General features: G+C 43.1%; 1 protein-coding gene across 1 annotated transcript in view; it reads right to left on the reverse strand.

Annotated features, from left to right (window-relative positions):
- Positions 1-8,697: 8,697 nt before the first annotated feature.
- Positions 8,698-26,859, reverse strand: part of ZMYND11 (zinc finger MYND-type containing 11) — a 157,671-nt gene continuing 139,509 nt past the window's right edge. The window contains exons 14-18 of the mRNA XM_065397685.1: positions 26,695-26,763; positions 24,760-24,798; positions 17,055-17,327; positions 15,978-16,163; positions 8,698-11,030 (exon numbers count right to left, since the gene is read on the reverse strand). Of these exons, the coding sequence (XP_065253757.1) occupies positions 10,908-11,030; positions 15,978-16,163; positions 17,055-17,327; positions 24,760-24,798; positions 26,695-26,763 (690 nt within the window). The 3' untranslated portion in view covers positions 8,698-10,907. The remainder of the gene's footprint in view (positions 11,031-15,977; positions 16,164-17,054; positions 17,328-24,759; positions 24,799-26,694; positions 26,764-26,859) is intronic.

Genomic DNA, 26,859 nt, shown 5'->3' on the forward strand with positions numbered 1-26,859 from the left:
GGCTGCGGGAAGTGGTGTGGGCCGAGGGATGTGCTGGCTGCAGCTTCCCGCCGCCCCCATTGGCCTGGAGCGGCGAACCACGGCCAGTGGGAGCAGCAATCAGCCGAACCTGCGGACGCGGCAGGTAAATAAACTGGCCCGGCCCGCCAGGGTGCTTACCCTGGCGAGCGGCATGCCAGAGGTTGCCAACCCCTGGCATGTATTCAGTTTTGTTGTGTCCCAATGAGTGTCAAGGCCCTTCAGCCACTATGTTGCCAAAGGTGTTACCCAGTTAGAATCTGTGGTAGGGCAACATCTGTAAAGCCTTGAATGTGCATGTTTCTTATTTAAAAGTGGGGAGTAGGGAGTGGAAAAATGTATTTCCTATTACTGAATCCTGTGCGGTTGTGTGCGCTTCCCTCTTAAGAACATGGCCCAGCTGTATGAAAAGACTTTAGAGCAAAAGGTTAACACCCTTTCTGAACGGGACCTGTGGGCATTAGTGAGAACAGAGCTGTACCAAGTCTGATGTTTAAGTATAAACGTTGTGGTAGTTCTTTGCCAAGTCACAAGGTGAGTGAAACTGTCATGCCTTTAGGTCAGATCTCCCGCTTGTTTCTTATGTATTGGCATAGAAGGTTTTGTCTATTTTGTTCCCTAGCTGGTTGTGGCATTAGAGGTTGCTGGGGGCTAGTGCATAAGCAAGAAATATTTTTTTTTGGTATCTTTCCTTGCTCCATAAAATGGTGGTAGTTTAACCTGTACGTAGCTGCATGCTCTCATCTGACTTGTGAAGAAATAGAAAGTGGCACTATCACTTGTTTCCCCGCTGGCAGAGCAATTAATACAGCAGAGTGCAAATTGCAGCACTCGGGAAGCGTGTTTCCATTTCTGTAAGGGTGGGCCCGGTGCACCTTCTTAGGCCCCAGCTGAGCGGGCTACACTTTGCACAGGGCAGAACACGGGAAATGTAACTCTTACGTACACATTGTCTTCTCCAGATTGGCTATGAGGCTAACTTACAATTCTCCTCTCACTTGAGTGTTCGCGGGGGAGTGATACTCGTTCTTCTTCATAACTGTTGTTAACGAGATGGTGTAATGAACTAGCTTTTCTTTTTGTGTGCGTGTCCACACCACTGATCGCTGCTGAACAGACTCAGAACTGCCTGCCTGGTTGTGTTATATGTCTCATGCTGCTGCTTACAGCAAAAAAAGATTGTATCCCCATAGCTGCTGCAAAGTCAGTGACAGTAACAGCTGTGAAGTCCTAGGCAGCCAAAAATTTGTTATATTGGCACTAAGGTGAGCTGTAAATTCTTGGGAACCCAGATGGCCAAGGATGAACTTGGCCTATTTGAGCGTGGGAGCTCTGGGCTCATGGGACCCCCACAACAAGCCGGTTCTGAGAGCATGCAGAGTCGGTCGACACTACGCCCAGCTCATGAGACAACTCATGGTGTCCGACACCATCAGGTGGTCCAGAGACATTTATACGGAACACATCACAGGACACCGTCAATACCACATTGAGTAATTGAGACCACCAACCAGGGAAATAACCCACTTCCTTCCCTGACGAACCAAGGGACGCACCCCACCCATGTACTTATTCGCTACACTGATACTGACTTGGACTCCTTATACATTCCATGGGTGGCATACCCGAGCCCACTTACCCACTGACACTTTAAAAACTCTTGCACCCCAATCTGGGTCTATGCTGGTTATGTGATATGTATGTATCTCTTCATCCTTGCAACCGATACCTGTAATCCCTCATAACTCAAGCCTGACCCCAGATGTACAGTACCTTCCCTCTTAACTTGTGTATATTTAATTTTAAACATTAACTTTAATAAATGTTTTTGATCTGGTTACTGTAGATGCATTCTGCTGCCCTCTATTGGATGGTATCAGAATGGCTCTAGCTGTTATACACCCTATACTGCTATGCTAACAGGTAGTGGATATTCTTCTTTAGGTCAAGTAGCAGGAGCTTTTGGAGTAGGAGGATCTCAGTTTGATCACCACTGCTGCTGTAGACTTCTGAGGGTCTGGCTATACTGCAAATGGGAGTCAGCTGCTCAGCAGCTGGGAGTTAGCCTCCCTGCTCGGGTAAACAGACACACTGACGGGGCTTGAGCTAACACACTTGGGGTATGCCTACACTGCACACTGCTTACGGCAGCGTGTAGAGTACATACACTGCATGCCTACCTAGCATGGTATAAATAGCAGTGCAGATGGTGAGGCACTGATTAGTGAGTACAGACACGCCTGATCCCGAGGGTCTGTAGCCTACACAGGTCTCTACATGCCCAAACAGCACGTCTCCCTGTCCTGCTGCCTCTCCACTGCTGGAGTCTTTCTGCACAGCAAGGAATGACTCCCAGCAGCAGAGAGAGGCTCTGGTAGGGGGCAGACCACAGAGAGAGGCTAGAGCTGCCCACGCCTTTTCCCACACCTCCCCCAGCCAGAGCCTATTGCTGACATGCGTGGCTACACACTGCAGTGTGGACGCAGCCTGAGATTTTCACTGTGACGTGTAGCTAAACCTACCCTCCATGCCACTGACTGGTGTGCAGCGTAGATGTAGCTTACAAATAGTAAGACACGTTGTGCCTCCAGCTCTCAACCCCAGGTGGTCTGGTGGGAGCCTGAGCTCCAGCCGAGCCGCAAGGGCCACACTGTTTTAGCACACTAGCTAAAGCCCTCCTCGTTCAAGTCTGTCGCCCTGGGCTGAGAGGCTCGTTCCAAGTGTAGACAAGCGTGCGAGGCCATCATGTGCATCAGAGTGACTGCTGTTAAGCCTGAGGTGGGTGTGGACTTGTTACGGTATTGCTATGCTCAGCTGTTAAATGTTTACTCCTAAGGCCTTGCCTACATAAATATGGCAATGTAATGTGCACCAAGATAGCTAACCCATCAGACCTTCCTCTGTTTGTGTGGGTTCACACTGTGGAAGCTGCACCACTGTACGGCAGCACATATTTTTGCCTTTTGTCCACACTGTGCTGGGCTGCATCAATTGTGGCACATCGCTATACCGGGCAGGCAACCCAGAGTTTCTGGCACTGCTCCCAGCAGTCTGGATGATGATCATGCTGGCTTATGGGATACCTCCAGGAGGCCCGGGGAATTGTGGACAGAGTGGGTCATGTTCCTATCACTTCCCAGGATGTGCCCCACCACTCACCTAATGCCAGAGCCCTTTCCACACTGATCTCTGAGCAACGTGGAGACTCATTTGGCAACAGCAAGTGTGGCAATGAGGAGAAGTGTCACATGACTAATAGAGGGAGCCAAAATTCTCAGCTGCATTATTTTTCAGACTGTATATAGCATGTGAACTGCAAACCCAGCTGTCAGACTGAGGCCGCACATGGTATAGAAACCCAGTTTGCAACTAAAGGGTGCATTGCCTTTTAACAGCCCTTAATTAATAGCTTTACCTTTCTACCTGAGATTTACATGCTCAGCTGTTTGTAAATGTTTACTCCTAAAGCCTTTCTACATTAGAAAAGTATGTCAAAAAGCTGAGGCGCTGTGCCATTGGCTTTGTTAATATACATATACATTGCATTCTGCTGTAACAGACCTCCCCAGGAACCAATAAAGCAGGTCATAGAAACAGCTTCCCATGGTATCATCTGTATATGGAGCTCTAGCTTATTCTTAGGAACATCTGTGGGGCAAATTCTGTTCTCCCAGTAGCTTTACACTAATTTGACTTCAATAGGGTTACTCCTGATTTGCATGAGTTGGAAAGCAGAATCGGGCCCACATTTTTGTAAGTAAACATGCATCTGTCTTGCCCTTTTAAAACGGACTGATGTCTCATCGTCCTTGGATGTAAGGGGCAGGAAATGTTTTCAGTTGCTTCTGTAGTATTTGTCTTTTTTTTTTTTTAATATGAAAATTACCAGCAAAGCAGATAGTTTTTAATTCACTTTTGTTTGTAATTCCTTAAACATTCGTCACATATTTTGCCAACAACTTAAAGAAACCTTGGGGTTTCTGTAGTCCTGATGGCATGCAAAACCTAGCAATAGCAGAAGAGTCCAAGTTAATTTCTTTTTCATTCTGTTTCTGTCTCTAATTTCAAGCACTTCACAGTCTAAGATTGTTAATGGAGAGTTAGAACCTAAAACCATTCTTGAGCCTATAGTCTTCTGGAAATGGATTTGATTAGCCTAAAATGTAAGTATTTTTCAAGCTTTTAGTGATAGTTGGGTTTTTTAACAGCCACTTTAACCTTAAACTTCCTCCGTGAAAAAACAGTAGAAACATTACACTCATTACAGCGCTGGTAGAACTTTTCCACTTATTACTGAACTTCCTTAATGGAAAACAACACAGCACGAGTGTTTCTGGGTTTTATACTCATCCCTTTTAATTTGATTTACTAAGGCCGTTGGAAAGCATATGTATAGCTCACATATGTGCACTTGCTCAATGGAGATAAAATTGGCTGAGTAGCGCATAACTACCAGTAGCAAATCCCAAACATCGTTCATATATTCAGTCATCTAGGAAAAGCAAACAAGCCAAGAGCTGTGCATCTTACTCCACCTAAAGGAAGCAGGAGGCAAAAATCTCAGCTCCTTCTCATTTTAGAGACAGTAATAATGAAGGGCTAGATCATGCCAAGGGCCCCTCAGTGTGTGGGGCTCTTCGTCACCATGTGGAAGTTAGGGGAATCAGTGCATGCCAAGAAGTATATTACACCCTTTGTTCATGAAGGGGCTTTTCACAAATTTGGGACCCTGCACATGGGGCATTGTCTGGGGTGGGAGGATGGGGGTCATCCTTCTCCCCTACCCCACCCAGAACAAACAGCAGAGGAAAGAGGATGCAGCTAGAGGTGGTCTTCCCCTTCCTGTTATTGTTTATTAGTTGTATTACCGGTGTTAGGTATTGTACAAGCACAGAAGAAAAAGCTGGTCCCTACCCCAAAGAGCTTACAATCTAAGTATAAGACCAGAGACAGACACAGACGGGAAAGTAAAAGGAAAAAAATGAGAATATTGGCTAAATAGCCAAGCCAGGCACAAGCTGGGGAAAGGGTAGAACACACAAGTAGTATGAACAAGGGGTGGGGGCAAATGATAATTTTTGGGCAGGATGGGCAGCGGGTTGACTGATTTAGGAGGGGATCAGCTAAATGGAAAGAGAAGAGGGGGGGTGAGGTGGACAGGACATGGAAGTGCAGAGTGAAGCAGAGGCGATGGGACTGTGAGGAAAGGAGAAGTTTAGAGCAAACAGCTAATCAGCCCAGGGCAGAGAACAGCAGGGAATATTGTCACCGGAACATCCAGCGGGTCCTGTGGTGGCTGCATCTGCTCCTAAGGGCTAGACTCTGGCTGGCTCCTTTCTGCGGTTGCCCCCCACCCCCCGGCCAAGGCCATATGGCTGGGATGCCGGGGGGGGATAGAATCATAGAATATCAGGGTTGGAAGGGACCTCAGGAGGTCATCAAGTCCAACCCCCTGCTCAAAGCAGGACCAATTCCCAACTAAATAGGACACACCTCCTTGATCTTAGTGCCCTTCCATGCTGGGGAAGCTCCTGAAAAGAGTACTCGCAGGGGTGGGCTATGGTTCAGGAATCCCTGACAGCACAGCTCGCATGAGGCGACACCAGACAGGACATAGGAGGCACAAAGCCTCAGTGTGGATATTTTGTGTCCCTGGCAGACCCCTGAGAATTCAAAGGCACTGGCAGGGACTGGGTGTGGGGGCTCAAGCCTCACTTTCCTGACAGGGCCCTCTCTTCAATGGAGAAACGCAAAGTGTGAATGCCAGCAGGGACCCTCCCAGCGTTTCCTGGTGCATGGGTGGGGGGTATTTCACCTTATAGCATGATCAGGTCCAAATTGGAGCGTCCATATCAGTAAATCAATCTGCTGGGACAGGCTGCTCCCAGGTGTTAACAGCACCAATGACAGACTGGAGAGAAAGGCGGTCCCAGCCCAGGCTTCTCTCAGTCTCTCCCACAGCAGGGACAGCAGCTGGGAACCTCCCCTCCTGTCAGCCCAAGTAGGAGCTGTGGCAGTGGCCAACACCCCCACCACCCCCCTTGCTGCTGGAAGCAACAGTTGCTCTCCCCACACCCCAGGAGCCTGTGCAGTTAGGCCTCCCACAAGGGGAGTAGCAGGGGCAAAAAACCCCTACCTTGTTTCAGGACTGAGCTTGTGAAGTTTATGAGAAGGTATGAGAAGGTTGCTTATGGCGGCATATGGCCCATCTGTGTCTGCTAAATAACTCCAACAGCCGGAGATGGGACACTAGATGGATAGGGCACTGAATTATTACAGAGAATTTGTTCCCAGGTGGGTCTCATCCACATGCACAGGGTCTCACTGATCACCATATCTGGGATTGAGAAGGAATTTCCCACCATCTCAGGTTTGCAGAGCTTTGGGGTTTTTTCACTTTCCTCTGCAGCGTGAGCACGGGGCACTTGCTGGTTTGAATAAAGTAAATGGTGAATTCTCTGTAACTTGAAGTCTTTAACTCAAACTTGGAGGACTTCTTCAGTAACTCAGCCAGAAGTTTAGGACCTACCTCAGGCAGGGGTGGGTGAGGTTCTGTGGTCCGTGATGTGTGGCAGATCAGCCAAGATGCTCGTGATCACCTCCCAAAAACACACACACCAAAACAATCCAGGGACAGTGTATAACGTTGTACTGCATTAGGAGGAACCCACCTGCATGCTGGGGTGAGAGCCAACAACCCAGAGCGAAAAGCCCCCCAGGACAGGAGCCACTGTGGATTGAGCTCACTCTCCAACACCACCTCCTCATGGCCTCCCACCCGCAGGGCAGGACCCCCTTCCCTGCCTGGGGCCTCCCTTCTCTTAGGGTAGGGAAGTTGGGGGTCCCCAATTGCTGTTGTGCACTGGGCCCCACTGAGCTGATATAAAGGATTATAGGAATTTTAGAAACATGTAAACCATTTTTTCCTGGGCCAGACTGTTCCAAGTCGTCATTCCTTGATATAGCCTAGGATGTTGTAAAAGTTATATGGGTGGGTGCACATTTCGTCTTACTGCATTCAAACAAATGTGTGTGAATCGCTCTTAGAGAGAAGGACACAGTCAGATCTTTAGCTCATTTAGCTACCTATGAGCCACCGCTCTGCAGAACAGTTTAGGAACCATGTACCTCATTGTGTTAACAAGTAGTGTCCGAGCCTATATGAAATGGGACTAGCTGAGCATGCAAACTTAGTGTTTATTTTTCATGTGCATCAGAAAGTAAAACTTGACCACCTGACAATGGCAATGACCATTTAAGGCATGTGAACACAGCCAAGGTGAACTGATTTTAAATTATTCCCACCAATTTTCCCATTGTTCATTGGGCTTTGGTCGTGGTCATTGGCAGGAACAAAACACTCACCTGACTCCTCTCAAGAGGTTAGCATGCCCTGCTATTTCTCTGTAGTGTGGTCAATTGCCAAACCTCTTGTCCAACGTGCAGATGTTCACAAGCCCCAGATACCCCTCACAGGAGGTTCATTAGCTCAACCGTTTGCTGCTAGACTTCTGCTAGTGTTAGTGGGTGGGTAACCACACCAACTTTACGGAACAAATGAACAGATGGCAGGAGAGAGTACACATGTGGATGTGACTCAATGACAGGAAACACTGAAGAGAACGTTATAAGCCTGTGATTCATGCCTACCCCTGGCCAGTGTGTCCAGTGTTAAATTATACTAGTAACATCTTTGCTCTAAATCAGTGGTTTTCAACCTGTGATCCGCGGACCCCTTAGGGGGGGGGGGGAAAGGGGGAAGCAGACTATAGCTAAGATTTCCAAATGGGCCCACACCTTCGCTCAAAAATTTTTTAGGGGTCTGCAAATGAAAAAAGAATTGAAAACCACTTCTCTAAATAATTCCTGCTCATATTCGTATACAAGATGGCTGTTACTATTGGTCTGTAATCTCTCGGCATTGCCTGTCATGGCTTGTCCAAGTCGCATGTGAAGATGTGTTTCAAGCTTGTGATTGAATAGTAGAAAAAGTGATTAACATATCTGAGAGATTGTTGAGGGGTAAAAAAGCAATACTTTCCCGGGGAAAAACTGTATCTGAGACAATCTTTTGAAATGAGCATGACGTGTATATATCTAGTAATGGCCAGGAAAGAAGTGTGAGGTTGTTTCTCAACAGTATATTCTGGTTTCTGATATTCATTTAGTTACCAAACAATGAGGTCATAAACTCCTGGACTTCGACAGTCTGGTTACTCTGACATAACACATAGGGTGGCAGGTAGACAAACACACACTGATGACAGAAATGACTTTGATTCAGATACAGACCCTATCTTGCAACCTTAAACAGTGATTTTTCCAGTCACGCCTGGAAAATACAGATACCAGACAGTATTTTTTCATCCAAATGGAGGGATTTTCTTTGCCAATGTAGGGAGAGAGTATCCAGAAATAGCACTTCTGAAAAATCACTATCATTATTAATCAGACCCCTGAAACCATGGTCATGGGTAGTTTCCCCATTAAATAAGTACAACTACTGCCTATGTTACTATTAAATAAAAATAATTCAAAGGAGATTTTTTTTTTTAGTGGATAGGTGTTCTTAAAGCTATTCCTAAAAGTAAAATACTAGGTTAAAGTGTATATTTTCTGTAAGAGGCCAGAATTAACATGGACACTTTCATCGAGCAGCGAGGTTTTTTTTAAATACATTTATTAACCAATGTTAACACATTAAATGACTCTATATATTGCTAGTCAGAGCAGCTTACAAAATGCCAGAATGCATCATAGAACTGGACAGCCACAATGAATAATTACAATGTGCATAGTGGCTAAGCTCAACACTTTAATATAGCTTTATGATTTGCAGAAAAATTAATTTTTAAATCAGGATTCCTAAAACAATCAATTGTAATTTTACCTAAAACTTATACAAAACCAGGCCACAATTTTTTCATTTTTTTTTTTTAAACACACAGTTTTCACGCTGTAGTAACTTGGAAATGTGCAACCGTGTCAACAGAGACAAAAAAGCCAAAGTAACACGAATCTTACTTTCATGCAGCTATCAGTTAAATATTACATATTCTGGAATGATTTTACACCAAAAATATTTCCACAATAACTTGCTTTCATAGGGGTGGATCGAAGTTTTGGAACTCGTAAAGTAATCGAACAAGATTAATTTTTAGTTGTGATGTGTTTTACCGTCACAACACAGAGGCGACCAACGTTAATTACACAGTTATCAGGCAATAACAGTTTGTGGTAATTCAAGTTACCAACTAGTTACTATTGTTTCCAATCAACTTACCATATAGTTTTTTTCAACATATTGGGCATTAATTGGCAGTATCAAATCAATTAACTTGTATCACCACTGTAAGTAAAAAAGATCAGGATTTCAATGGCAGTTCACAGAAGACTTAGTTATACTTTAATCTTTACACTGACCCTGACAAATCCTAAAGAAAACTTTTTTGAAAGGCTTTCCTCCTGATTCTTCCGCTTCCATCGTTCCATCATGTAATTGCTTTCAATAAATATCAAAGATCTAAATAAATATTTACAAATTATTCCTCTAACTTCTCAAAAAATAGCTAGGATGATTAATGGGCATTTGACTCAGTCTAAGACCAACCTTTAAAAGAAACTAAAATGGTGAGACACTTTAAAAGAAAAGCTGTTTAAGTAAGCTTTACACCTATTTAAAAAATTGTCTCTGAATATGGATGCAATTCATATAACTATATATAAAACAAAACAAAAAAAATCATTTTTCAACTATCGATCCATTCCTATTGGTAATGCTTCTTAATCCAGACATTCCGCAAAATACAGACTTTTTACAAATCACGGCATCTTTAGTACAAGAAAATTAACATGCATTATTCTTCATTCTGAGTACAGTGATGGAGCTCATTAATAGGCAATGACCCATTACTACAAACATAACGGCTTCTGTGAAACTTAAGTGCTATTTTTCCTTTTATTATTAAGTTGCAATGGAATAGGTGACACCGGATAATAGGCTGTCAAATGACCTTGGGTTGGGGGGCTTGGAGGGAGGGGGGAAGCATTAAAGATATTTTTATGCCTCATCTATAATTCCATGTATGAATAAAGGTAGTTTTTTTTTGGCTTTTCTTTTTCTTGTTACAAGCACTCATGTTAGGACAAGGATGAAATGTGCAAACTTTAAAATTTAAATATTCATTTTTCTCTAAGATCCAGCTCAGCAAAAATTACCCCAATCCCCTGTGATTTGAAACTACAAGATCAAAGCTAATATTTTGTTATAAAAGTTATATATTGAAAAGAAATAATGAAAAAAACACAATAGGGAAACATTTAAGAAAAAATAGGCAGGACTAGCACCTGCTGTGTCAACCCTGTTCCCTAAATTCAATCATATACCCACTGGTATAACCAATAGATAATGCCTTTAAACAGTAAAATTAAGCTGAACAAAACCAGCTCGCCAAGGTTAGGAAATAAATGTTACATCAAGGTAGTATGCTTTTTTTTCTGAAACAGTTCTATAGTTCTTACATTCAGATCTAACTTTTAAGTGTTCCTCTCATTAAGCTCATGTTGTTTTTCTTTTTAAATCTGTTGCTTTTAAAGATTAAAATCTCTGTAAAACCTAAAAATGTTTTAAAATGCAACAAATCCTCTATTTAAAATTATTTAAAGTAACCTGCTCCCACTGGTGTTAAATTCAGTAGACTGACAAAATTTTGGAGGAGCATTAAACAGAAGGTTGAAACTACTGTGCAAAATTTCTTTACGAAAATTGTTTAAAGGCTGGTGCAAAATGGGAAGCAAATTCTAAACAATTTTGGCTTCTTGGAAACAAAAACCGCTGTGTCTGAGAATAGCAATCATCGGGGTGGTTTTCTAGGGGAGGACTAAATCTTTCATCTTTTTCTGCGACAGGTACGTTTGTGTTCAGCATGCCAGTGTTCCTGCTGACACTTGATGGAACAGTAGGAAGTATTCCAGCAGCAATGGTACATAGCCTCCTCTTCACAGTTGTAGCACTGCAGAGAGAACAAACGGTACGGGATTACTATCACTCGTAGGATCAACCCTGACAAATACAAATGGTTTCTCACCTGCTCGTTTGTTTTCTGTCACTTGCTTGCCTCAGTACAGGCTGTGGAGTATTCCTCTTTTAGTTAGGCAAGTGGCAGCCAAATGCAGGGGGAATTTTTCACCCCTGCGAGGTAAGGACTGCTCTTTCTTTCAGCAGATCCCCCGAGGATACTAGACTTCCATAGCTGCAAAGTAACCGGGTTAGCCTAGGCTCACACCTCATCGCCTGAATATACAGAGCTTAATTTTCCCCAAAAGTTTTAGGTAACTAAATGAAGTGGTCTCATTTGCAATGGTGCTTAGCACCCAGCAGCTCCTATTGAGAACTATGGAGACTCCATCACACCCACCTCTCAAGAACAATGTGAATGGGTGCTGAGCAGCTCTGAAAATCTGGCCACTTCGCTTAGGTTATGTCTACATTAGCACTTTTGTTGGTATAATTTATGTTGCTCAGGGCTGTGAAAAAACACCCCTCTGAGCGACATAAGTTACACTGACAGAAGCGCCAGTGCGGACAGTGCTATGTCAGCAGGGGATGCTCTCCTGCCGACATATTAAACCACCTCCAAGAAGCAGCAGTACCTATGTCGACGGGAGAGCTCTTTCCCATCGGCATGGGTCGGCTACATGAGCGATCTTACCATGGCACAGCTGTACGATACCAGTGGAGCTGTGCCGCTATAAGCTTGCTAGTGTAGACATGGCCTAAGATTCCTTAATAGGAACTGGGGTCTTTTGCAAATCTTGCAGCTAGTATCTGAAGTCTGAGGGGAGGAGGAGTGGTCTCTTCCGGATGGGCATCAACAGTTATGTCACAAATCACAAAACAGAAGGAAAAAGTGATTTGTTTGTCTATTATTTGGTTGCAACCAATGGAGACTCTCGGGTTCTGAAGAGAGGGCTAAGGACTAGAAGTCGGAGCCTAATACTAGAATAGGGGAGATGACTGAGATGGAGAACTGAAACTGGGAAAAGTGAAATCCCCATTAACTTTCACACTCCAGGCAGGTGGTTATAATGAGCAGATATTGAGGTGCGATAGACAGCATTTATTATGACAAAACCACCATTATAAGCATCTTAAGGCTGAATTCTGCATCAGCCACATTGACCCTGTAGAACTACATAATGAAGTGCCGTGATCACCAATGGTCTGCTGTTCCGTTCCTCAGCTGAGGCTTCTTTACCCTCCTCTGCTCAGGCTGAAGGACTTTCTTTATATGAAAAGGGAATTTCTGCTACTCAACACAGTGATAATGAATTCGATTTACACAGCAATAACTTCCAGAGGCTCAAGTTTTCCTGCCTAGGCCCTTCAAGAAGGATGAACAGGGCTTCAGAATTCAAAGGATTTGGTTCTGAAAGGTGAATATTTAGAATCTTGTGCCTTCAATTGCTTTCTACCTGAGTGTCAGGGCAGTGCTGCTTGTACTATTTTGTTCTAGTGCAACAGAGGTGTTAGATAACAGGAAAATAACTTGGCTGACAAGGAGACTGGGACCAGATCTGTTAACAAGTCACAGTCGCTAGATTTTTATATTGTCCCCATCATTATAGTATCTGAGCACTTCAAAAGCATTAAATTTTATCCTCGCAGTATCCCTGTACGATAGGGAAGTACTATTAATAGGGGAACTGCAGGTGCTCAGTATCTTTGAAAATCAGGCCCTGGAAGTCCCAAGTTGGGCACTCCCCCAAAATGTGAGGGAACATTTGAAAATCTAGACTGAGATGTCTATTGTAACGACAGAGAGCGGGAGGAGGAATACAGTGCATTCTCTGCACATGCAGCCACCAAGTCAAAGAATCAGGATTTAACTTTTCATGAAACTTCCTAGCTTCTTTTATGTCCCATATGGTTACAATATTTTTTAATAAGACGAAGGAAACAAACCCAATTGTTTTGAAGAACTACAGCTTACTAAAAGACAGACAGAAGAAAAAAATTTATATTGGCTAAGCCAAAAGCCAATAACCATCACCAATAAAGGAACTGCCCAAGCTGCAAGTGGAATCCCTTCCCTTTTCTTTTTATAACTCAGCTATAGAGAGTTTATCTGTAACAGCATTTTCAATTGAATATCCTCTGGAGATCCACATTCCTGGATTTCATAAAGCTGGCTGTTCAGGAGTCTCTAGGAGCCATTAGGAACAGCAGCTGAAAGGGAACATGGAACAGACGCATGTCTCTACATAACACAAAGCATGGGAATCAGCCAAAGATCAGGTTCACATTTGCTAGCTAGGAGACATCAATAAAGCTAAAATGGAGGGGGACAACTCAGATCCATATATGGAGAACCTGCTGCTCCTCTTACATATATCTTCCATAAGTCTCAGACATAAAGCTCCTAAATCATCCTACGTGCAGATACCCAGAACAGAGGGAGCAAATTGCCAGCTTTAACTCTGAATCTGACTTTTCTAGATTATCCCACTGCATAATCTTATGACTGTTAACCTTGTCCTCCACCCCCTCCTATTGTTATCCATATTTTGCATCTTGTATTAGAGCGAAATTCTCTAATAGTGTAAATGAGTGAAAGTCTACTGAGTTGTGCTGATTTATACCACCTGAAAATTCAACCCATTAACAAGACTGTAAGCTCTTTGGGGCTGGGACCATGTCTCCCTGTGATTTGTAGAGCACTTAGCACAACGAGCCCTGATCTTAATTGTGGTCTCTATGCGTAACCGAAATATAAATGTGTAATTAATAATAAAAGCTTTCCCTGGCTTCTGGCTATACATCACAAAAACATTAATAAGCAAAGCCACTAAAACTCATTTGGTATATGCTGATTATATGAGATTTCAGTAAGAAGGTATCCTTACTATAATAGCAGCACGCAGCAGTAGTATTGCACTTAAGCGTCTGTTGTTATTACCACTGGAGAAAAAAATCATTTTGAGGGGTTGCATATTTGGACCATTTCCAATGGTCTGAGGCTGAACATTGGCAGCCAGATTTATCAGGCTATATAAAAGTGTTTTCTAAATATGTGAGACAGGACTTGCCTGTAGGAACTGAAGGTAGCATTTGACGGACCTACTCCCGGGTCCCTAGATTTGTGTGCGACTGTCAAGAGTACTCTCTGGCACCAGAAAGGATAACGTGTAACTGCCTCACTTGGAGGTGGTGTGTGCACATGTCTGTGAAATGCAATGGAATGGGTACCAGTGCATTAATTAGCACTTCCTTTTGAATAAAGTTATCAAACATAACGAACAAATCAGAATAAACTAGAATGATTCCAAGTTCTAATAGTGGCAGCCGGAGTGCAAATGTGCACCTATCATAAATTCTACCCATGGGGGACAGCTAAATAATTATCTGGGCTCTCAAGGGTACATCACCATTAGAGACTAAATCACACTCCATCAATAGATAAAAGCACTATACTGGTAGAACGATAGATAATTCTATGGGAGCTGTGTTGTTTGACATATTTGATTCCTCTTTAAAACCACCAACAATCTTTGATACTTAGGAAGGGATCTACTGTCCCTACTTGACGTTTTCCTTTTCTCTTCTAAGGGATATAGTTTTCTTTTTACTGACTATCTTCAAACTACAAGAACAATAGACAGAACTAGTGATTTTGAATATAAACAAACAACCATTGTCAGTAGAAAGAAAAAAATCATTGATACTGGCTTGACATAGAGCTGGACACCGTGAGAGGAGGAAGGACGGATGTGATGGCTAAGTGCTGGCATCCATTAAGTCTCCAAGATGAGAGTGCCACCTTGTGGTGAGGCAGTGAAAAGTCTCAGCCCTATATATTTGGCAAGATCTATGCAGGAGAGGTGTGTAGTAGATCTAAGGCCAAACGTCCTTTATTTTATAGATTGCTATAAAAATCCTAATGCCACATTTTAAACATTACATCTAGTCCACCTTTTGTCTGACGTTTAGCTGCATGCTCTCTCTCTCTCTCTCTCTCTCTAAATAGTCCATGTGTTAGAGTAGACCTTCTGTTCCTAATGACAATAACAAATTTTCCATCTATATCCTATTAGACATCTGCAGCACTACATGTTATTAATTATTTGTAATGCATTAGTAGCCAAAATTTGCTGGGTGCTGTACTGACATATAGAAAGACATACTTCCAGCCCCAAGAAGCTTACAAACTAGAATGACAAAAGACAAAGCGTGGGGAAATGGGATACATGGGTGAGCTAGGTGCCCAGTTCCAGTTGATTTATTTAAGTGTAAATATATCCACTTTTTGCATATGCTGCATATGTTTTTAGGAGTGAAGGAGGGATGGGTGAAAGCTTGAGGAATATATTTTGGACAGTCATTCCATGTATTCATGGTACCATAGAAGGAGGTGTTGAGACATTTGTGAGAGAAGGAAACAAAAATTTGCATCATTGGCAGATGAATACAAATGGAGACAAGTTAGCTATACTTACTTATACTTATAGCTATCCTATACAAGTGGCTGCTTCATGCAGGGCTTGGAAAGCAAGACAATAAGTCTGAATTTAATGCATACATAGCATAATGGGGAGGTAGTGAAGTGGCTCAAAGGGACATGATTGTAGCCATAGGAAAAAAGGATTATTTTGGCAGCAACATTTTGATGGGCTGGAGAGGCTGGGGTTAGTTTCACATAGGCCTAAGAGGAGGAGACAGCAGAACTCAAAGTGGGAGATAACCAGAGTTTGGAGTAGAGATTTGGCAGTTAGGGTGGCAAGGAAAAGTAGAGGGAGAATGTGAAGGAAGAGGACAGGAGGAGGGGAGACTAGGATGACCCCAATGTTGATAGCTCAGGGAGAAAAGAGTGGTTAATGGTAATGGAGAAAACACATTCATGCTCCCTGCCGCTGTACAAAACATTTTCAGTTATTCATTGGTAATAAATCCTGACACTTACCCACTGCTTCTTCTTGGTCTGGGAAATCAGCTGCTTGTGCTGACCTGCTAGTTTCTTAATTTCTTCTACAAACTCTTCTTTGCACTTCTCCTTTACCTGCTTACACTTTCTGTCCATCTCTCCTTGCATGTTGGCTACAGCTTTATTTACAGCCTGCCTTTTGTCCTCCTCCATTTCTGTACGCAGCTGGCATAAGGGAAGCAAGTCAATAAAGAAAGTCAGTGCGTATTTGTATTCTTTGGCTACCTCCAAATACCATTACCATAGTAGATGGAGGTCAAACAAAGCAGAATTTTCATTCTTGGAAAATGTAGACGTTTCCACTGCTTAAAAACAAATAAAAAACGGACCCCAGCAATTTAGCATACAATACATAGGTCACAACCAAAACTTTACAGTAGTTCTACGCTGCAAGGCAACTCTGTAAAAGCAGCATCATAGAATTCCATGTGTATTGTGTCAATGACTCGAGATCAGATGTGCTCAGTTTACAAGGGAATTCTTTTTATTATTTTGTACAAATTTACAATAAGAGCAGATTGGACAAAACCCATGCAGAGAAACTTCACCAAGTATGAACAAACCACAATAGGTGGAAGAGTTCAAAGGGTAACACTTAAAGCTTCAATCTGACCCCAACTGTTTAATGCTCAAGATGGAATAACTGACAAAAGAATTATTTACTCAGTTTCACTTAAAGAGCCGATCAGAAACATCTGTATAATCCCACCGCATGGAATTGCACAGGTGAAGACTGAAGGCATAATTTAGAGTCAAATGAGCTGGAAAAGTGCTACTGGAGTCAATTATAATGAATGAATGAAGACAGCTTGATTTTCAGATAGCAGGTTGCATTTGCGGGGATAGAAGCTAGAAAAAAAACAACTATACTGAATAAACTAAGGACATTTGATATGGACTCTCTGAAATACAATAATCAATGCTGTTTCTACACAGTGTCTTTTGAAAGTTGCACTTTAAAAACTGATTTCCCCAAGAACGGATGACAGAAGACAACAATCTCCTCCCTCCCCAAACCACGTGTGTACAGTTTGGGTTACTTGCGGTGAGGGCTACCTTTTCCACTGCTTCTCGTACAACTCTCTCGGTCTCTCTCTTGTGATCAGCCTTCATCCTGTCTTTGAAGTCATTAAAGATTTTGGTGTATTTGTCATGGCACATGTTCTGACACACTCCATCATTATTGGTCTGGGTGCTCCGATGCAGCATTTTTGGAGAAGAGGCACTTAACTTCTTGGTCTGTGTTGAGACTGAAACCTTTTCAATGGGCTGAGGCATTGTGGGAATTTCCTGGCTTGAACTTACTGCTTCAGTTTCAGGCTCTGGCTCCTACAGAGAAAGAGCAAAATTTCTAACCCTTATGTCCAGGACAGAACATAACTCTTAGCATCCAGAAAGAAGGATTCAAATACACTGAAGCTGGCAAAGTTTGGTGTACGTTAACATCCCCCTGTACTAGCCAAGACCCTGTTCCTGGAGGCTGCTCGGTGTGATGGAGGGCTGGAAGCGTTAGTCCGAGGCCAAGGCTCCAAAGGACATGACGAATCTCAGTATGTCATCCTTGCCATGCTCCTTTCTCAGCCAGCACTACCCATTTGGGGGTTACACTGCAGCCACACAAGCCCCTTAGTGAAGGGGTGGCTGCATCCTCTCTTCACTAACACCCTTTCAGAGGGATCCTAGATGTGGCCCCTTAAACCTGAGTTTATCCTGGTGGACCTTGGGCTAAATTGGGCCCAATAGGCTACTTTGCTATTTTATAAGATTTTGCTTACCTCACACGGCTACTGAGAGGATTAACTAATTGTTTCAAAAGCACTTTGAAAATGAGAGGCTAATCAGATGCCAAGTGTTACTAATAGTAACAGAACTAGACACAGATGACCATGAAAGCATTGTGCAGTTACATAATTATCCAGGGAAGAAATCGCAGTTACTGTAGAACTGAATTTAGCTTATAGTTTGTAACAGAATAATACTAGTGGTCCATGCTTTTTAAAATAGATATAATAATATTACCATATTACCCCCTCACTCCCACCCCCCAACCCAGGAACTTGAAGTGTTTAAAATCACAAAAAAAAATCTGTTTCCTCTAAGAAAAGATTTTTTTAAAATTTTGATAATCACTTAATGCAGAATGGATAATTAACATATTCTCTGCAATGTCAAACCATCACTTATCACAATGTCTACCGCTTGGGCTATGCTTTGTGGTTGCCTAAATGACAAGTACAGAAATTATACCCATTAAAAGGTAGATCATGTATTCCCTTTTGCTACCACGTGCTATTTAATATGTCAGCCTGATTAATTTCTTGGGGCTGCCCTTATCTGGTCGCCGATCCAGAGGCCTACATTAGGTCAAAAGTGAATATTTACACAATTTACAGCATTCACTTGACAGAAAATACTGTAAAACTGCAAAACAGCCTATATTATAACCTCAGTGAGTAGGCACTGTTCTGAACCCGCTCTCAAAACATGCACTAGAGCCCTAACTCAAACCTTTTCTGGGGTTGCTTTTATTGTCCCAAAAGGAACACTAATACAACATGAAGTTTGGCTCAAGTCTTCTCCCTAAACTAAAGGGAAGGATAAACAAAAATAGATCTGCAACTAGGGTTCTTGATTTCAAGAGGGCAAACTTAAAAAAATTAAGGGAATTAGTTAGGGAAGTAGACCGGACTGAAGAACTCAAGGATTCAAATATGGAAGAGGCTTGGAATTAGTTTCAGCCAAAGTTGCAGAAATTATCTGAAGCCGGTATCTCAGCAAGGGAAAAAAATTCATAGAGAAGGTTGCAGACCAACCTGGATGAGCAAGCATCTCAAACAAATTATTGAGAGAAAACAGAAAGCCTACAAGGAATGGAAGATGGGATAGATCAGCAAGGAGAGCTACCTCTTGGAGTCCAGAAAGTGTAGGGGAAAAGTAAGAACTACCAAAAGCCAAGCAGACTTTGACCTTGAAAAGGAAATTAATATCAATAGTAAAACGTTCCACAGCCATATAAATAAAAAGAAAACAAGAAAAGAAGAAGTGGGACCGCTAAGCACTGAGGATGAGGTGGAAATTTAAGATAATCTAGGCATGGCCCAACACCTAAGCATATACTTTGCCTCAGTTTTTAATAAGGAGCTTAGGGACAGTAGCAGGAGTTCTACTGGAAACGAAGATATGGTAGTAGAAATTACCACATCAGAGATGGATGGCAAAGTCAAACAGTTTAATGGGACTAAATTGGGGGGGCCCGGATAATCTCCACCCAAGAACATTAAAGGAACTGGCACATGAAATTGCAAGCCCAATAGCAAGGATTTTTAATGAATCTGTAGACTCGGGGGTCATACCCTACGGCTGGAGCAGTAAAAGTTGTTTTATCCAGCACTTTGCCAACTGGAAAGCTCTATAAACCGGCATTTCTGATCTTCATTGAAATTCCGGTTTATAGTCCTGTTGGGTGGGGCCGTAAGGGAGTTGGGGCATGAGAGGGGGTGCGGAGTGCAGGCTCTGGGAGGGAGTTTGGGTGCGGGAGGAGGCTTGGGGTGCAGAAGGTACAGGGTGCCGGATCCGGGGGCCGCTCATGTTGGGAGGCTCCCCATAAGTGGTGAACTTTCCCAGCTGCTCCTAGGTGGAGAGCAGCAGGTGGCTCTGCGCGCTGCCTCCGCCCGCAGGCGCCGCCCCCGCAGTTCCCTTTGGCTGTGGTTCCCAGCCAATGGGAGCTGCAGAGCCAGCACTTGGGGCGGGGCAGGAGCAGCGCACAGAGCTGCCTGCCATGCCTCCGCCTAGGAGCAGCCGGGACAGGTCACCACTTGCAGGGAGTTGCCCGAGGTGAGTGGCCCCCGGATCCGGCACCCCCACACCCCTTCCCGCACCCCCCCCCCACACCCTCCCAGAGCCCGCACTCTGCACCCCCTGCCGAGCCCCAACCCCCAGCCCCATAACCCCTCCCACACCCTCCCTCTTAGTTAACCGGCATTTTTCACTTACCAGCACCCCCCATTCCGCCAACATGCTGGATAAAACAGCTTTTACTGTAGTACCCATTTTTAAGACGGGAGAAAAAAAGTAATCCGAGAAACTACAGGCCTGTTAGTTTGACCTCAATTGTACACAAGGTCGTAGAACAAATTTTGAAAAAGAAAGTAGTTAAGGACATGCAGGTAAATGGTAATTGGATAAAATACAACATGGTTTTACAAAATATAGATCATGCCAGACCAACCTGATCTCTTTCTTTGAGAAGATAACTGATTTTTTAGACAAAGGAAATGCAGTACATCTAATCTACCTGAATTTCAATAAGGCATTTGACACAGTTCCACATGGGAAATTTAGTTAAACTGGAGAAGATGGGGATTAATATGAGAACTGAAAGGTGGATAAGCAACTGGCTAAAGTGGAGTCTACAATGGGTTATCCTGAAAGGTGAACTGTCAGTTCTACTACTTACCAATTCCTCAGTAACTAGCAGAACTCCTGAGGGATTGGTCTTGGGACTGATCTTATTTAACAGTTTTATTAATGACTTTGGCACAAAAAGTGAGAGTGTACTAATAACATTTGTGGATGACACAAAGTTGGGTTATATTGCCAATACGCAGGAAGACTGGAATACCATACAACAAGATCTGGATGACTGTGAAAACTGGAGTAACAGAAATGGGATGAAATTTAATAGTTCAATAGCAAAGTCATGCACTCAGGAACTATAAGCCAGACTTATCAGTTGGAAGTGATAGAGGAGAAAAAAGACCTGGGTGTATTGGTTGATCACAGGATGACTGAGCTGCCAATGTGATGTGGCCATGAAAAAGGCTAATGTAATCTTAGGATGCATCAGGTGAGGTATTTCCAGTAGAGATAGGTAAGTATTAGTACCATTATACAAGGCACTGATGAGACCTGCTCTGGAATACCGTGTACAGTTCTGGTCTCCTATGTATAAGAAAGATGTTTTCAAACTGGAACAGGTGCAAAGAAGGGCTACAAGGATGATCAGAAGAATGGAAAACCTTCCTTATGAGAAGAGACTCAAAGAGCTTGGCTTGTTTAGCTTAACCAAACAAAGGCTGAGGGGAGATATGATTGCTCTCTATAAATACATCAGAAGGATAAATACCAGGGAGGGAGAGGAGTCATTTAAGTTAAGTGCCAATGTTGGCACAAGAACAAATGGATATAAACTGGCCATCAACAAGTTTAGGCTTGAAATTAGATGAAGGTTTCTAACCATCAGGGGAGTGAAGTTCTGGACCAGCCTTCCAAGGGGAACGGTGGGGGGAGGGGGAGTGGAGGAAGGGGAGAATCTAACTAGCTTCAAGACTGAGCTTGATATGTTTATGGAGGGGGTGGCATGATGTAACTGCCTACAAGGGCATGTAGCTGATCTGTGATTTCTAGTAGTAAATATCTCCAACGGCCGTGATGGGACACTAGATGGGGAGGGCTCTGAGTTACTACAGAGAATGCTTTCCCAGGTGTCTGGCGGGTTAGTCTTGCCCAAATACTCAGGGTCCAACAGTTTGCCATATTTGGAGTCAGGAAGAAATTTCCCTCAGGTCAGATTGGCAGAGACGCTGGGTTTTTGGTTTTTTTTATTTCCTCTGCAGCCTGGGGCATGGGGCACTTGCAGGTTTAAACTAGTATAAATGGTGGAGTCTCTGTAACTTGAAGTCTTTAGATCACAATTTGAGGACTTCAGTAACTCAGACAGAGGTTATGGTTTTATTACAGGAGTAGGTGGGTGAGGTTCTGTGGCCTGCAATGTGCAGGAGGTCAGACTTGATGATCATGATGGTCCCTTCTGGTCTTAAAGCCTATGAGTCTAAACTTGGTTGCTTCTAACGTCCCTAAATGAGGATTACTCAGTTACCATGCTGGCCCCTCTCTCTTTAGAGAGCCACTTCCACCTCCCTGTGACAATGTACCCCATGAGGCTTTATGGGGGTGTGTGCTTATATGCATGTATGACATAACTGGAATATGTTTTGTGCTGCCTGTGCCATGTAACATATCTCCGTAAAGGTTATGGTCTACTATATCTATTCATCCTATTTGTACACATATATCATTTTCTATTTGAGGTTAAGAATATGGGCTGTATACTTGCTTGGTTTCTAAGTAAGCTTTGTGAGGCACTTAGTCAGTTTCTTTAGGAAGGAATTTGCAAGGTTAAGTACCTAATCAGGAAGCACTTGGGGAACAATGCATCTTGGAATGCTCCAATCCACATAAGAAGTCTTCCTGGAGACATACAAGATACCATGTGGAAAATGGCTTTGGCCTGTAAAGACTGAGTCATGCAGGGACATGTGACTTGCCCAGGTGACTCCAGAACTCCATCTTGGAGCTGGACTTTGCATAGGAGTGAGGAGAGGGGTCTCCACCCACAAGAGAAAGTCTATTTAAACCCATGGGAGACCCCTCCATTTTGTCTTCAGCTGGCTAAAGAAGGAGCCTCTCCACCCCCCAGAATACTGGAAGGAAACTGGAACAAAGGACAGTAACTACAGGGGGTGTAAGTGATTGCTGGACCCAGGCTACAAGGAGATTAGCCTGTAAAAGGGAGCATTCTGGAACTGGTGAGGATCTTATCTGTATTCAGTGTTTGATTAGACATAGATTTGCGCATTTTATTTTATTTTGCTTGGTGACTTACTTTGTTCTGTCTGTTACTACTTGGAACCACTTAAATCCTACTTTTTGTATTTAATAAAATCACTTTTTTCCTTATTAATTAACTCAGAGTATGTATTAACACCTGGGGGAGCAAACAACTGTGCATATCTCTCTATCAGTGTTATAGAGGGCGAACAATTTATGAGTTTGCCCTGCATAAGCTTTATACAGGGTAAAACGGATTTATTTGGGTTTAGACCCCATTGGGAGTTTGGCATTTGAGTGCTAAAGACAAGCACACTTCTGTGAGCTGTTTTCAGGTAAATCTGCAGCTTTGGGGCAAGTAATTCAGACCTTGGGTCTGTGTTGGAGCAGACAGGAGTGTGTGGCTCAGCAAGACAGGGTGCTGGAGTCCTGAGCTGGCAGGGAAAACAGGGATAGAAGTAGTCTTGGCACATCGGCTGGCAGCTCCCAAGGGGGTTTCTGTGATCCAACCCGTCACACTCCCCATATCTGGGTGGGGTAACAAGCCACCTGTCTCAGTAAAGTTATTTGAACTTTCTTAAACCTTTAACAGTAGGATCAACACCTGCTCATAGGGTGGGGTGTTTCAGGCAAACTATGCCAGGCTGTTAAAAACCTCTCCAAGTACAGCCATAATACTTCCTAGTTTTCCCACCCCTGTGTAGGAGATCACTGGCCCCCTTTTGGGTTTGGATATTATTACGGATTATTATTGTATTACTGTAGTTCCTAGGAGAGATCTTTTTAAGGAGGTTTCTTCTATTTGACATCTAATGTCCTCACATCAAGTATAGGACATACTTTGCCTCATATTTCAGCAATAATCATACAAAGAATCGTACACTGTGATACTCATGCATGTTTTAGGACTTTGTATAATTTTGCACTACGAATAAAACTTGAGGGCACTGGCCTAAACTTTGCCCTGTATTTTTCACATAGTTCTAGAGTAACTCCTCACTTAATGTCGTCCTGGTTCACATTGTTTCGTTGTTACATTGCTGATCAATTAGGGAACATGCTCGTTTAAAGTTGCACAATGCTCCCTTATAACGTTGTTTGGCAGCCGCCAGCTTTGTCCACTGCTTGCAGGAAGAATAGCCTGTTGGAGCTAGCTGGTGGGGACTTGGAACCAGGGTGGACCGGCTGCCCCCCATCAGCTCCCCGCTCCCCTAATTCCTTGTGCGGCAGCTGCCCAGCAGGCTAGCAATTGCTGGCAGTTCAGCTGTCCCTCCCTCCAGTGCCGTGTGCTGCTCCTGCCCTCTGCCTTGGAGCTGCTCCCGGGAGCCTCCTGCTTGCTGTGCGGTGGGGGGAGGGGGGAAGAGGGGTGCTAAAGTCAGAGCAGGTGGGGGACATGACAAGGCTCAGGACGGTGGGAGCCTGCTAGCAGCAGCTGCTGTCTCAACTTGGTGATCTACATAAAAAGCAATGTACTTAGAGTAGGGTCAGTGTACTTAAAGGGGCAATGCGCATCTCTCTCACACACACGGTGTGTGTCTCTGTCTCTCTCTGCCATGCTGTCTCCCCTCCCTCCATTCGTGCTGCCTTATGGAGCGTGAGGCTACATTAACAACAATGTGTTAACCCTTGAGGGCTCAGCCGAGTGCTAGTTCATCATTTAGCAGTTAGGCATTCCCTGGGAAATATCCCATCCTCTTCCACCCTCTGACTTCACCACCTCAACCAAGCTTCACAATCATCATTGCTGTGTATAGTATTAAATTGTTTGTTTAAAACTTATACTGTGTGTGTGTGTGTGTGTGTGTGTGTGTGTGTGTGTGTGTGTGTGTGTGTGTGTGTATCTATATATATCTAAATAAATTATAGTCTTTTGTCTGGCGAAAAAAATTTCCCTAGAACCTAACCTCCCCCATTTACATTAATTCTTATGGGAAAATTGGATTCGCTTAACATTTTTTCGCTTAAAGTTGCATTTTTCAGGAACATAACTACAACGTTAAGCGAGGAGTTACTGTGCATTATTTCCTTAAAATGTAGGTGGTCATGGTAATATCCTGCCTTGTTCATTCTAATGATACATTTTAAATATTGCATCAATATATATTTATACAGTTTTTAAATATTATATAAATCATATACAAGAACATCTAACCTTTCTGCCAGTTATGACCACGTTTTTTTTTAAACAATTCTGCAACACAAAAAGCACAACAAAAATGAGCAAGAACAAGTTTTCCATTTCTCAGTGCTGGGCCTGGGTTTCCTCTCACTTAAACTGGTATAAACCAGGAGTAGTTTAATTTAAGTCTGTGGTGTTACATCCATGTAAGGTCGGCATAAGTGAAAGGACAACCAGGCCCATGAGTTCAAATGTCATAAGCACAAGATCTGGGCACATTCAAAGAAAGAAGTAAATCAGTATGCCTAAGCTACAACCTGTGACTGCCCTCCTTTTTCATTTGGAGTTGAGGCCCACTGACACTACATGTCCCAGAATACAATGTTCCAGCTGGTGCCATCTAAACCAGAATGAAGCACTGTATGCTGTAACCTGTAGTTTCTGTGATTCTTCTCCCCATATTAAAGCAAGGTGGGCTGCTCTCTGTTCAGTTGTGCCCTTTAGATTCAACCTTCAGGCTCCTATCAAGTGGACAAAATTTGGTGACCCACACAATTATAGGGAGAGATGGTAGTGACCTGTATATTGAGGTTGCCTAACACCTTTCAATATAAAAATATCCTTGGAATCTTCCTTTAGAAACTCTAACATCTTCATTGTTTACAATGGACATTTGAAATTTGACTGGGAGACAGTCTCTAGGCTTGAGAAGTGTCTTTTCTTTGTCCCAAGAAATTCTGTTCAGTTTAGCTGAATTGTAGACTGTTAGAAATCACCATTTTCTTTCTCCCACTTGCATTTCCACAGGATTATTTTGGCAGGCTGCCAAAATAATAATTGAATGTCCCAATATACTAATGAGCTGGATCCAAACTGCTGCCAAAGCCTTAGCAGCAGGAGCGACAGCAGCATATACTGCCCTGGGACCTGCTGGGACCTGCAGGGAAACGGCAGAAACAGAGGACGCCTCCCCATACATACCTAGCACATGTCCCCAGTGATCCATCCCCCACGCTGGAGGCACCACATGGGGCAGGAGCACCTTCATCTCCCAAGGATGGAGAGATAGCCAGGCCAGGCTCCACTGGACCATCCTCTGAACCCAGCAGCCCATCCCTATTCTGGGACAACAGCTTTCTGCTTCTGCCAACTAATGTAGTTAGTTCTGCAACTCAAGTACTCGTAGCAGTCTGTGCTGAAGTGTCAGGGTTTGAACCCTGCTGATGAGGTAAGTTGGGGTGTTTTTACAGTCATACATAACAGTTTTTTAAAATCTATTTCCTTCTTTCAAAAAAAGAACAACTACGAAGTCACATAAAAAACTACATTAAAGGAACATTATTAAGAATGCAAATTAGGAAATGCCAAATTTATGGCTGCCAGTGCCACTGCCTTCTTGTGCGTGTCTATTAGGATAATCTTTAACTACATGATCACATACTTTATTTTTTATCTGCCTCCTTCAGTGCATGGTTTGGATGTACAAGCAGGTAGAATTAAGGTTCTATGGGCAACCATAAAACTGGCATTTCCTAACTTTTGAGTCCTTGACTTGGCAACCAAAATAATGTTCTTCTAACAGTTTTAAAAAAAATGTAATATATTATTCAAATTAAACCTAGTTTGCCGTTCCTAAAGAAACTGTTGTCAGTGGGATGTTGATGTACTAGTGATGGAGATTTTAAACTGTAATAATACCATCTGACTATTACTGTTGGCTAAACTTGTGGTAAGAAAAGCTCTTACACAGATACCATGGTGATGAGTGCCAATACAAAACCTTAAGATAAACAGATCTCATTATAGTCTTCAGCAGAGGTCGCCCTGCTGACACTCAAACTTTTAATGATAGTAGCATAAAACAAGTAAAATGTGACAGAAAATAAGGGATGTCTATCATAATTCTGAAAGTGTTTTTCTTTTGGCTGTTTTGCTTAACTGACAGACATGCCACGTGAGGGTACTTACTTCCTTTTTGGGTTCCACACTTTGATTACGTCGTCCTTTCTTTGCTCTGGGTTCCTGAGTAACCTTCAGCTGTCAACATTATTAAAAAAAATGTTGAATAATTCCAAATGCTGGGAAACACTAGTTCTCAGCTGCCAACATAAATACCATTCTTTGTAAAATGCA

This window comes from Emys orbicularis, chromosome 2 (assembly GCF_028017835.1).
Source record: "Emys orbicularis isolate rEmyOrb1 chromosome 2, rEmyOrb1.hap1, whole genome shotgun sequence".
NCBI classification, from domain to species: domain Eukaryota; kingdom Metazoa; phylum Chordata; order Testudines; family Emydidae; genus Emys; species Emys orbicularis.